Raw genomic sequence first — 11,784 nt, forward strand, 5'->3', positions numbered from 1 at the left:
GAGGCAAGACCTCCCCTAAGGCCTGTGAGCACGCGGGGGTCGGCGCCATTTCTGGTTCCTCCGGCTGCGAGTGTACTAAGGCTGGGGTGTGAAAGTATTCACGGAGAGACGCCGATCACGATCACCTCCTAAACGTCAATGGTGTCACTGGAATGCCTCAATCAGGAGGCATTCAGCGACACCAAACACTTACCCCAGGACTGTTAAAAAAAAAACAATGAAGTTGAAAAAGTTCGCTAGATGGTCTCCAGACTCTCTAGATAACTCTGGCTCCACTTGCTGGTTGAATACAGGTACTGCATTCAACCATGCAAGTCAATGGAGCCCAGCTTTCTAATCACAATGTGATTAGTAAAATATTTTTTTTTAAAAAAAAATATGGGAAAAAAAAATGCTAAAAAAAAAAAAAATATGGGGAAAAAAATGCTAAAAAAAAAAAAAAAAAAGTGCTAACATTTAAAAATAATTATGCAGTGATGTCACCAGAGGAACCATCCAGTGCCAGTAAAATGTGTAAAACAAATAAAATAAAGTTGCTAAAATTTCTCAAAAATCTCAACATAGAAAGAGTTAAAATAAAAGCACTTCAAATACCCAAGGGGTGTCTAATTTAATAAAAAATGGCTTGATGGGGTAAATTGGAGTGGCCGGGCTCAAAGATAGGGCATAGGTACAGACTGACCAAAATGGAGAAAAAAGCGCACTTTTTAAATCTCACACAAAACGACAAACCCATGCATGTGGGGTAACACTGCACTCGGGAGATGTTGCTGAACACACATTGGGATGTTGTTTGATTGTGAGGCATACCAGGAGCTTTGAATTCATTCCTAAAATACAATTTGTGTGGAAAAAAATACAAAATTAAATTTTGGCAAATGCAGGTGGTAGAATCTCATGCATAAAACGGTTAAAATACCAGCATTTGAAATACTTTGTGGTGTCTAGTTTTCCAAAATATATGGTTTGATGGGGTAAATTGAAGTAGCCGGCTTCAAAGATGTTCCAAAGAGGCAGAATGACCAAATGACCACCTGAATTACACATGTCCCAAAAGTAGCCTTTTACCAGCCAAACAATCTGACAAACCTATACATGTGGGGTATCACCATACTCAGAAGATGTTGCCGAACACATATTGGGGTGTTGTTTGACAGTGACATATTCAAGGGATCTGTCTTCTTGTTGATAAGGGAGGCCATGAGATCTATGTCCGGCATACCCCAGACTTCGAAGATCTGCAGGAAGGATGCAAGACCCAGACTCCATTCTCCTGGTAACACAGAAACGGAGGAAACTCAAAGCGATGTTCTCCTACCCTCGGATGTGACTGCGGAAAGATAAACAAAGTTCAGCCCACCTTCCTATCGTATGAGGAAAATCCACCAGCTGCAAACTTCTTGTACCTAGTCTGTTGAGGTAAGCCACAACTGCATGATTGTCTGAGAGGACTTTATTGGGCTTTCCGTGAAGTCTGTTCTGCCAGGAACGTAGAGCTCTCCAGACAGCGAGAAGCTCCAGGAGACTGATGTGAAGCTTACTCTGCCTGGGAGTCCCTGTACAAATTCTTCCTTCAGACTGGCATGCGTGTAAACGACTGACCAGATGGGTTCTACCCAATGCAGGCACTGTTCTCGCCTTCTCCTCCGAAACCACCATCTAAGGGAGTAGTGAACTGTTGCAGAAGGCACCACCTTTTTCAAAAAAGAGAGTGATCGATCCCAAGCCCCCACGACAAAGTGCTGTAAATGCCTCACATGCAGGAGGACGTCATCAGACATAGCAGCCTCATGGTAAGACTGTATGTGTGACTCCGCAGAACAACTAAGAAGAGTCAACTTCCAAATAACTCATTACCCAAGAAAGGAATACTGCATAAGCAGTATTTGGATGCATTATCTGCTGATCAGGATTTCAACCATAGGGCTCGTCTAGAAATAGCAGGCAGAGCAGAAGCATTATCTGCCATACGTACAGACTCCATAGCTGCATGGCAAAGGAAGCCAGCTGCTCACTTGCTGTCATTTAAGCACTTGAGAATATCTTTCTCTTTAGCGCCCCCAATCACATCTTCCTCCAGCTGTTGCAGCGATATTTGCATAGATCTGGAAACTAAACCCGCTGCGATGCCTGGTTTAAAGAGGCCTCAAATGTTCTCTCGGCGTCAATCTTAGGAGCCAGACACTATTCTGAGAAATCCTCTGGAAAGGGAAAGTATGCAGGGCAGGAACACAGCAATAGACGCATATCAACTGCAGGATATCAAAACTGCTTCACACACCATGGCATTCATCCTGCTGTAGGATAAGTAGCCATCAATCTAGAAGTGGCTTCTCCTACAGGGACAGGGGCCAATGGCTCACCCGCATCCCATAGAGGGGACAGGCGCCAAGGATACAGCTCTGCCGCAAGCTCAGAAAACAACAAATTTGAAGATGAGTACTCCTCTCCTCAGGACAGGGCAGGGAAAAACCAAGGGAATGCAGTGTTCTGGGAGATTTTATTTCAGTCCCACCTGGATAGGCAGATCTATCGCCTAATACCTGCTACCAGGAATGATATGGAAAAGAAAATACAAAAAACGGGTATAAAGAAAATGCCCTGTCACTGAAAAACAATATCTAATTTCTGGGATACACTAAACATAGAGAGGGGGAATCATGACTGAACAAAGATATGTAAAAATGGCAAAAAGCTCAGGCCACTTAGGGGGGTAAAACCCCTAGCTGTGTAAGGGATTAAGAAATCACACTGCTTTAAATGTTGTAGATCCTGAAGAATTAGGAACCACAGACATATAGGCTGATGGAATGAATGGATTTGAGACATTCCTACCAGCTCAGAGTACCAAATTCTCCTTGGCCAGTCTGGGTGAACATGATTACCAACATTCCTCTGTAAACTGTCTGCACTCTCCTTGAAATCTAGGGCAAAGGGGGGAATAGAGGAGGAACAAAAAAGTACTTCAGTCCTGAGTAGGGCTGCAACAACGAATCGATAAAATCGATAATAATCGATTATGAAATCGCTGTCAGCGATTAGTTGAATCAATTTTTATTGTTTTTTAAAATTAGTTTTTTTCAGAGCAAATGCTCCCCTCCTATAATCCGACCTCAAATAGAGATCGGATTATAACACTATAAAATTCCAGCAATTCAAATACCTATGGAGCTAGGTTTTCCTAGTTTTCCAAATTGAATAGTTTGATAGCGTAAGTTTATTTGGCCGGGTTCAAAGATGTCCCAAATAGGACATGGGCACATGTCAAAATTCTATGTTTAAAAATGCCCACCTCCCAAATTTAGCCCCCAAGCAACCAGGCAAACCTGTGCATGGTATCACTGTACTGAAGAGATGTTGCTGAACGCATATTGGGGTATTGTTTGGAAGTGACATTTGACAGGAGCTGTAAATTCATACCTGAAGTACAATGTGTGCAAAAAAAAAAAAAAAAAAAAAAATACTACCACAAACTGACAATTACTGCACGGAAAGAGTTAAAATACCGGCACTACTACCTTGGGGTGTTTTGTTTTCAAACATACATAACTTGATGAGGGTAAACTCAATTAGACAGCTTCAAAGATGTCCTAATTAAGACATGGGGCAGAATTACCGTATTGGCTCGATGATAGGCCGCACCCTAAAAGTTAGGTGCTTTTTAAAGTATTCTAAACAGTATTCTAATTAACACACTGTATTTTAACATTTTAATGCACCTTACTTATAGATATGCCCCTCTGCTCCAGCAAATATGTCACTCTGGCCCGCCCAGATATGCTGCCACTCTGCTCCCGAGATATGCTGCCACTCTACCCCCCCCGGGATATGCTGCCACTCTACCACCCCCCCCGAAATATGCCACCACTCTGCTTCCTAGACATGGCCCCACCCCCAGACTTACCAATGCAGTCTCCCTGGTGTCTAGCGGGGCCAGTGGGGGACATCTGCGCAATACACGTGGACAACGTGGAAAGTGCCGGCGAGGAAGATTGTTAACATACATTGCGCAGACGTGCCAGCAGCGGAGGTTGTTTCCAGGCAACGCCGCAGCCGGTGAACGTCTGCACAATGTGCTTTAACAATCTCCCTTGCCACCCCCCTGGTGGGAAGTGCTGGCAGGGGAGGATGTCTCAGCATATTGCGTAGACGTCCACGGCTGCCGGAGAGTAAGATCCTGTTCCCCTGTAGCGCTGCAGGGGGTCCGGATCCTAACCCTGCTGCCTACCCAGGGCCCGGAATGGCATGTCCCGGGCGTCAGGCGATACGAATTGCGCATTCCTGCGCTAAACCCCAAATATAGGCCGCACCCCCACTTTAAAGACTTAAAGTGGGGGGGGGGAGTGCAGCCTATATTCGGGCAAATACGGTAACACATGCCAAATTTCCAATTGGAAAAATACGCACCTCCCGAACGTGGCCTTTTAACCCAAACATATTGGGTGTTTGGCAGCGACACATATCAGGAACTATAAATTCATCTAATTCATACCGTAATTTTTTTTACAAATTCTGGTGGTAAAATGTGTGCATGAAAAGAGTTAAAATACCAGCATTTTAAATACTCGAGGTGTATAGATTTCAAAAATATATGATTTTGTGGGTTAAACTGAATCGGCCCGCTTCAAAGATTTCCGAAATAACACATGGAAGGGAATAATGATGCTTCAAAATTCCCTTAACCCCGCCCCAAACATCCTGACAAACCCATGCATGAGTGGCATCACTGTACTCAGATGTTGCTAAACACACATTGAGGCGTTTGACAGTGGCACATAAAGTGAAATAAAATGCACGTGGGGAAAAAAGTATTACCAGAAAGTTTGACAAAGGTTGGTAGCAGAACTAGTGCATGGGAAGAGATAAAATACTACAATTTGAAATAGTTTTCAAACATACATGTTTGATGGGGGGCGGGGGTAAATTGAACTAACTGGCTTTAAAAGATGACCCAAATAGAACTTAGGGGCAGAATGACCAGTTTTGAAATAGCAATTTGGTGATATATGCTCTATAACTTGGAAATAAAGCCCAAAATGGCTATTTCTAAACACATGACAAATATTAGAATCTATTTAGCAGATTTTGACATTAGTTTTTGTTGATTCATTTTTTTACTATATTTTACAGATTTGTAATAGTAATTTAGATGATATGATCAAAAATGGTACCTTGGGTACACTAAACGAGAAATAAGAAAATTACAGATAAAAATGAACACTTCAGAAATCTTAAAACGGCCACTCACAAAATGTCCTTAAGGGGTTAATGCTCTCTTCGTCTCATTTAAGTTACCTGGGTCTACGTGGACAGTTACATTATCGAGTGTTTTTTTACGTTTCTTTGACAAGGTGCCAGAAGGAACGTTTGCCGGTGGGTTCTGTGGTTGAATAACGTGCGAGGCTGCGTCAGTCAGACTGCACAGATTAGCTTTGTATGCCTCCCCTTCACTATCACTGCTGAGTACCATTAGGTCAGGAATGAGTTGCTTTTCCGTACAAGCGGGCTTATCACTATCAATGAGAACTTCCGGCTTGCCCCTCAATGTCAGCGGAACTGTTTTCGAACTAGACGCCGGAAAAGTGTTTCACTAAGGGAAGTGACGCAACTCTAGAGTTAAGGGTTCGCGATGTCGCTCTATTGCAGCGTGAGATGTATGCTCGGTAGGTTATTTCTAGTCATTATCTAATGTTATCTGTAGTATTTAGTAAACGCTATTGAAGTTGTTAATGTCCGTAGTTTTCTCATTTTATCTAAACAAGTTTGTGTACCGCGTTAGACATATTAGTCAGAACACTCCTGAGTTCATCTTCCAGAAAGGTCTGTGCACCCACTAGCAGGTTCTTATTTCTCTATACGAACAAATATATGAATCATGGGTTGGGAATTGCCGCAATGCCTATAATACTATTAAAGCACCAATCTAGTTTTGAACATGTAATAGTTACATTTTTGCTTAAAGGAGTGTCCCCTGAAGAAAAACATTTTGAATATTTCTGTAAATAAGCCAATGGTTTTGTAGTCATTTGGCCATCAATTCCTGCCAAAAGTTAGCCAGTATAACCGTATTTGCTCGATTATAAGACAACCCCCCAAAATCTGAATATTAATTTATGAAAAAAGAAAAAGCCTGAATATAAGATGACCTTATAGGAAAAAGTTTTACCAGTAAATGTTAATTCATGTAAACTATGTGAACCATTTTTTTTTTATAAAAGCTATGATTGAGAAAAATATTTTGTTTTTATTTCCTTTTTTTCCAACCTGCCCCCCCAGTTATGAGCATCTGCCCCAGGCTTGCCACTCTGCCCCAGAAATGCCTTATACCCCGTATATGCCACTGTGCCCCTGAAATGCCTTTTAACCCTCTAAATGCCTTTGTGCCTCATGATATGCCTTTTGAGCCCCTATGTGCAACTCTGCCTCCACAAATGCCTTAAAAGGCATATTATGGGGCAGAGTGGCATATAGGGAGGTATAAGGCATTTCAGGAGGCAGAGTGGCGTATAGTGGGTTAAAAGGCATTTCTGGAGGCAGGGTGGCATTAAGGGGGTTAAAAGGCATTTCATAGAGCATTCTGCCTACAGAAATGCATTATGCCCCCATTTAACACCCTCCCTCCTCCAAACTTACCATATTCTGAGTCCCCGGTGCGTAGCCGGGGCAGCGGGTAGTTATATAATCATATAGGTCTGACTATGAGACTAAGATCCAGATCCCCCGCAGTGCTGCAGGGGACCTGGATCCTCCTGTCTTATGCCCCCCCCCCCTTACGGGTGCTTCTGGCTGTCCGGGCAGCGGGTAGAGGTCTACTCAATTCGCACAGACAACTTCCGCTGCAGCCGGAAGAAGGTGCGGTTAGCAGCGGAGGTTGTCTGCGTCCATCGCGCAGACCTTCCCCGGCTGTCAGAGATCACGCAAATCGTGTAGACCTCTACCCGCTGCCCAGACAGCCAGAAGCACCCGTAAGAAGGGGGGGCATAAGACAGGAGGATCCAGGTCCCCTGCAGCGCTGCGGGGGATCTGGATCTTAGTCTCATAGTCAGACCTATTTGAGGTCTGATTATAAGACGACCCCGATTATAAGATGAGGGATATTTTTCAGAGTATTTGCTCTGGAAAAAACCTTGTCTTATAATCAAGCAAATACAGTAATTTTCTGTGTTCATCCCCACACCATGTATTTTCCTAAACACCCCTCCTGCTTGCCAGAGCAACTCCTTAAATGCAGCAATGGGTTTAAAAAATAAAAATATAGCACTGACCTGGAAGTCAAAGGTGATCGTCATATATGCTCATTACATCCGAATAACAGAGAACAGAACTGTCCACAGCAACAGTTTTGGAACAACAGTAAATGTAAAATTGTTTCCAGGAGGTCTGTCCAGGTCATCCTGAAACCTCTCATGAGCCCCCTTGCATGTTGATCATAGAATTGTAGAATTTCATGTCAGATAAGAACCATTCGGCCCATCTAACTGTCGATTGTACCTGATCAGTCCTTGGCCTGCTTCCGTAGTGAGAATAGCTTTATGTCTATCCAACGCATGCTTAAATTCCCTCACTGTATTTACATCCAATATTTCTGCTGGGAGACAGTTCCATTTATCTACTACCCTCCCGTTAAAGTAAAATTTCCCTATATTAGAAACATAGAAAGTGACGGCAGATAAGAACCAGAAGGCCCATCCAGTCTGCCCAACCTCTGAGTACGTTCCTTTAGTACTTGCCCTTATCCTATATCTAGCTTGGCCCTATGCCTATCCCATGCTTGCTTAAATGACTTTACTGTATTAACAGCTACCACTTCTGCTGGAAGGCTATTCCATGCGTCGACTACCCTTTCCGTAAAGTAATATTTTCTGATGTTACCATTAAACCTTTGCCCCTCTAGTTAAGATCCTTTAACCTGTCTTGGTAAGGTTTATCTTGTAATCCATAAACCATTTTAGTAGCCCTTCTCTGCACTTTCTCCAACATGTCTATATCCTTCTGGAGATAAAGGCCTCCAGTACTGTACACAATACTCCAAGTGAGGTCTCACCAGTGATCTGTACAACGGCATGAGCACTTCCCTCTTTCTACTGCTAATACCTCTCGCTATACAACCAAGCTGCTACCATTACCTGCTGCTCTACTGCATTGTCTGCCTACCTTTAAATCCTCAGAAATAATTGTCCCTAAATCCCTTTCCTCACACGTTGAGGTTAGGACAGTATCACATATTCTATACTCTGCCCTTGGGTTTTTATGCCCCAGGTGAATTACTTTGCATTTATCTACATTAAATGCCAATTGCCACAGCTCTGACCATTTTTCCAGTTTACCTAGATCGTTTGCCATTTGGCTTCTTCCTCCAGGAACATCAACCCTGTTGCAAATTTTTATGTCGTCAGCAAATAAACATACCTTGCCATCAAGACCATCTGCAATATCACTAATAAAAATATTAAAGAGAATGGGTCCAAGTACAGATCCCTGAGGTATCCCACTGGTAACAAGACCTTGTTCTGAATAAACGCCATTTACTACAACCCTCTGTTGTCACTCATCCACTCCTTAATCCATTCAACAACATTGGGATCTAAACCCAGAGATTGCAGTTTATTTACATTTAAGCCTCTAGTTTTAGACTATATTGTGCAAACATTGCTCATACCCTCCTTTCAAATAAGCTTGTCTCCTGTGTTAAATTAACTTTTAAGTATTTAAATGCTGCTTTTACATCTTCCCTCTCTTCTTTCCTAGCTATAGATGTTAATCCCTTAGTCTTTCCTGATAATGTGTATCCTGCAAATCAATAACCATTTTTGTACCCCTCCTCTGAACTCTCTTAACCCTTTAATGACAAGACTTTCTTTTTCGTAGTACAATTTGGGACAAAGGCTCTTTTAAAAATTTTTAGTGTTTCTGTTTAGCTGTAATTTGCTTCTTTCTCATTTTGTGCACCCACACACATTATATATTGGGTGGAGGGTTTTGAGCACTCAAAAGTTTTTGCATTTTTCTACAGTTTCAAACGAAAGCTCTATTATTTGCGGGGGATCTGGATTCTAGTGTTATAATCCGATCTCTGTTTGAAGTCGGATTATATAAGGAGAGGAGTTTTTCAGAGCATTTGCTCTAAAAAAACCACCTCTTTTTATTATCGATAAAAATCGATTCGACTAATCGATAATGAAAATCGTGAATGATTTTCATTATCGATTATTATCAATTAGTTGTTGCAGCCCTATAAGGATGTATAATTTGTGTGGGTACATAAAGAATGGAAAAGGAGCATCTAAATTAAACCAACATATGGTAAAATGACAAAAGTACAGTAATTGGGTTACTAAAAATGCTTGGTGATGGTGTATCCATGTTATGGCTGTTAATTATACAGTGGCAATCTTCTTTCAGTTTCACATTTCCCTGTAACTTCCTTAATCACAAGAGGAGCATCAAAGAAGGCTGGTGGTAGCTCGAAAAATCATGGAGGGAAGAGTCCTGGGAGAAGATATGGATTCAAGAAGCTTGATGGTGAGATACTGTATTTACTGTGCCCACGCAAGTTATATATTGGTTTTTTTTTTCAGGGCTTTCTTTAGATGCCATTATTTTGATTGTATCATATACCATATTGGCTCGGATATAGGCCGCACCCGAATATAGGCCGCACCCTAAAAGTTAGGTGCTTTTTTAAAGAAAAAAAATTCTTAGTAGAACAGATATGCTGCCACTCTGCCCCTGCGAGACATGCTGCCACTCTGCCCTCCCCAGACATGCTGCCACTCTGCCCTCCCCAGATATGCTACCACTCTGCCCCCCAGAGATATGTTGCCACTCTATCCCCCCCTGAGATGTGCCCCCCCCAAGATATGCTGCCACTCTATCCACCCCTGAGATATGCTGCCACTCTGCCCCCAAGAGGTCCCCCCTCCCTAGACTTACCGGTGCAGACTCCCCGGGGTCTTGCAGAGCCGGCGGGGAACAGCTACGCAGTATCGTATTCAACTTCCGCCGTGGGAAGTGCCGGCAAGGAAGATTGTTAGCGTACATCGCGCAGACGTTCACCGGCTGTGGCGATGCAAGCGTTAACAACCTCTCGCTGCTGGCACGTCTGCACGATGTGCTTTAACAATCTCCCTTGCCGGGACTCCCCCCGTGGGAATTCCTGGCAGGGGAGATTGTTAAAGCACATCGTGCAGATGTGCCGGCAGCAGGGGCTGTTTACGCACATCGCCGGTGAATGTCTGCGTGATGCGCTTAGACAACCTCCCGTGCCGGCACTCTCCCCATTGAAAGTGCCGGAAGGGGAGGCTGTCTCAGCGTATCGGAGAGTATGATGCAGGTCCCCTGCACCGCTGCGGGGGATCTGTATCCTAACCCTGCTGCCTGCCCGGCGCCCGGAACTGCATGTCCCGGGCGTCGGGCGCTAGACCCCGAATATAGGCCGCATGGGACTGCATGGAGCGGGACTTAGACTCCCTGCATGACTTATTATATAGAAACACTGTGCACAGAAGTGGGAAGCTGTGGGAACCGCTAGGTAAAAAGTAATGTCAAAAATGTAATAACCGTCCCTATAAATCGTTCAGGTTTGGACTCAAAACATGTTTTTTTTAAAGTTTTGCCATTACCTTGTTGTATGTTTTCTCTCATCTCTCTCTCTTTCATATATTTTTTTTATTCGATTCTCAGGGGATTTTGTCCATGCTGGTAACATTCTTGCCACACAGCGCCTGATGCGCTGGCACCCAGGGTCACAGGTGAGTTACAAATGTAGTCTTGATATTGTCTGTTTTGATATCTCCTGCCCAAATATTATTACCTTGAAATATTTGCTGTATTTGCAAATTTTACAAATGTTTATGCACCCTAATTTTGTTACTCCATAGGTGGGAATTGGCCGCAACAAAACCTTGTTCGCGTTGGAGGATGGCATTGTTCGTTACACAAAGGAAGTCTTTATTCCACCCCCTCGCAGTACCCAAACATCTGACGTCATTTGCCAACTTCCCGTTCATGCAATCCTACACAAAACATTCATAAATGTAATTCCTGTGCGTCAAAACAGTCACTTCAAACTTGTAGAAATGATGTGAGGATGATATATATATATATATATTCATTATTAAATTTATTGTTTTTCATGACTATTTTATTGTTATAGAATTATTTCTAATCATCCATAAAAAAGAATTCAAGTTACATACACTTCCATGTCTCAGACATCTTTTCAGATGTAAAAATCTGAATTATGTAGAGGGTCACTACATAGGCAATATTATTGCTGGTGTTCTGAACTAAGGGGTTACTATGGTGCCAGGTGGGTTGATATTTATTTGGTAATACAAAGACTGTGAGATATTTAATTCCCTATACTTACAGGCAACAATAGTCAAGAGTTGTATAATATGGTTAAAAATATATATATTATCGCTAACCTGGTAACTATATTTAGTTATTAACACTGATGTAAAAATGTGACTCTAAGGGGACAGCCAATTCTGTAAAGCACATTATTTCTGTCCATTTTGATAGCTCTTCATGAACTCCATCCCGATAAAAGCCTGGGAATAACCCCTTCCTGCGAGTCTATATTTAAGGGCACATGCCTCTTCTACAATGGCCTTCAGCTGTACATTTTCTGTGTATCCTCAAAAACTTTCTCATCGGAATGCCTTTTGCATCCTGTAATTCCTTCCATTGAGGATGTGAAATAGTATGTCCTACATTTACATTTCCTGGATTGAAGCAGGAAGTCTGCTACTAGCTGTTTGGATTCCAGACCAGCTATAG

The 11,784-nt window shown here is 42.6% G+C and overlaps 2 protein-coding genes across 3 annotated transcripts in view; one reads left to right on the top strand and one right to left on the bottom strand.

Moving 5' to 3' along the window:
- EME1 (essential meiotic structure-specific endonuclease 1) overlaps nucleotides 1–5,594 on the bottom strand; it is a 26,431-nt gene extending 20,837 nt beyond the window's left edge. For both annotated transcript variants that reach the window (XM_053453337.1, XM_053453336.1), the window contains exon 1: nucleotides 5,296–5,594. In XM_053453337.1, the coding sequence (XP_053309312.1) occupies nucleotides 5,296–5,470 (175 nt within the window). In that variant the 5' untranslated portion in view covers nucleotides 5,471–5,594. The remainder of the gene's footprint in view (nucleotides 1–5,295) is intronic.
- Nucleotides 5,546–11,141, top strand: MRPL27 (mitochondrial ribosomal protein L27). Its single transcript, XM_053453339.1, has 4 exons — nucleotides 5,546–5,663; nucleotides 9,403–9,522; nucleotides 10,684–10,751; nucleotides 10,881–11,141. The coding sequence occupies exons 1-4, from the start codon at nucleotides 5,630–5,632 to the stop codon at nucleotides 11,085–11,087; spliced, it is 429 nt and encodes a 142-aa protein (XP_053309314.1). The 5' UTR covers nucleotides 5,546–5,629; the 3' UTR covers nucleotides 11,088–11,141.
- Nucleotides 11,142–11,784: the final 643 nt, after the last annotated feature.

Source organism: Spea bombifrons, chromosome 13 (assembly GCF_027358695.1).
Source record: "Spea bombifrons isolate aSpeBom1 chromosome 13, aSpeBom1.2.pri, whole genome shotgun sequence".
Lineage (NCBI taxonomy): Eukaryota > Metazoa > Chordata > Amphibia > Anura > Pelobatidae > Spea > Spea bombifrons.

What these genes read in the sequence shown, in the direction of transcription:
- MRPL27 (XM_053453339.1), top strand. Translation starts at nt 5,630, where the DNA reads ATGTCGCTCTATTGCAGCGTGAGATGTATGCTCG. An exon ending in CAGCGTGAGATGTATGCTCG is followed by an intron (nt 5,664 to 9,402) that starts GTAGGTTATTTC and finishes ATCTTCTTTCAG; the next exon opens with TTTCACATTTCCCTGTAACT. An exon ending in GCTGGCACCCAGGGTCACAG is followed by an intron (nt 10,752 to 10,880) that starts GTGAGTTACAAA and finishes GTTACTCCATAG; the next exon opens with GTGGGAATTGGCCGCAACAA.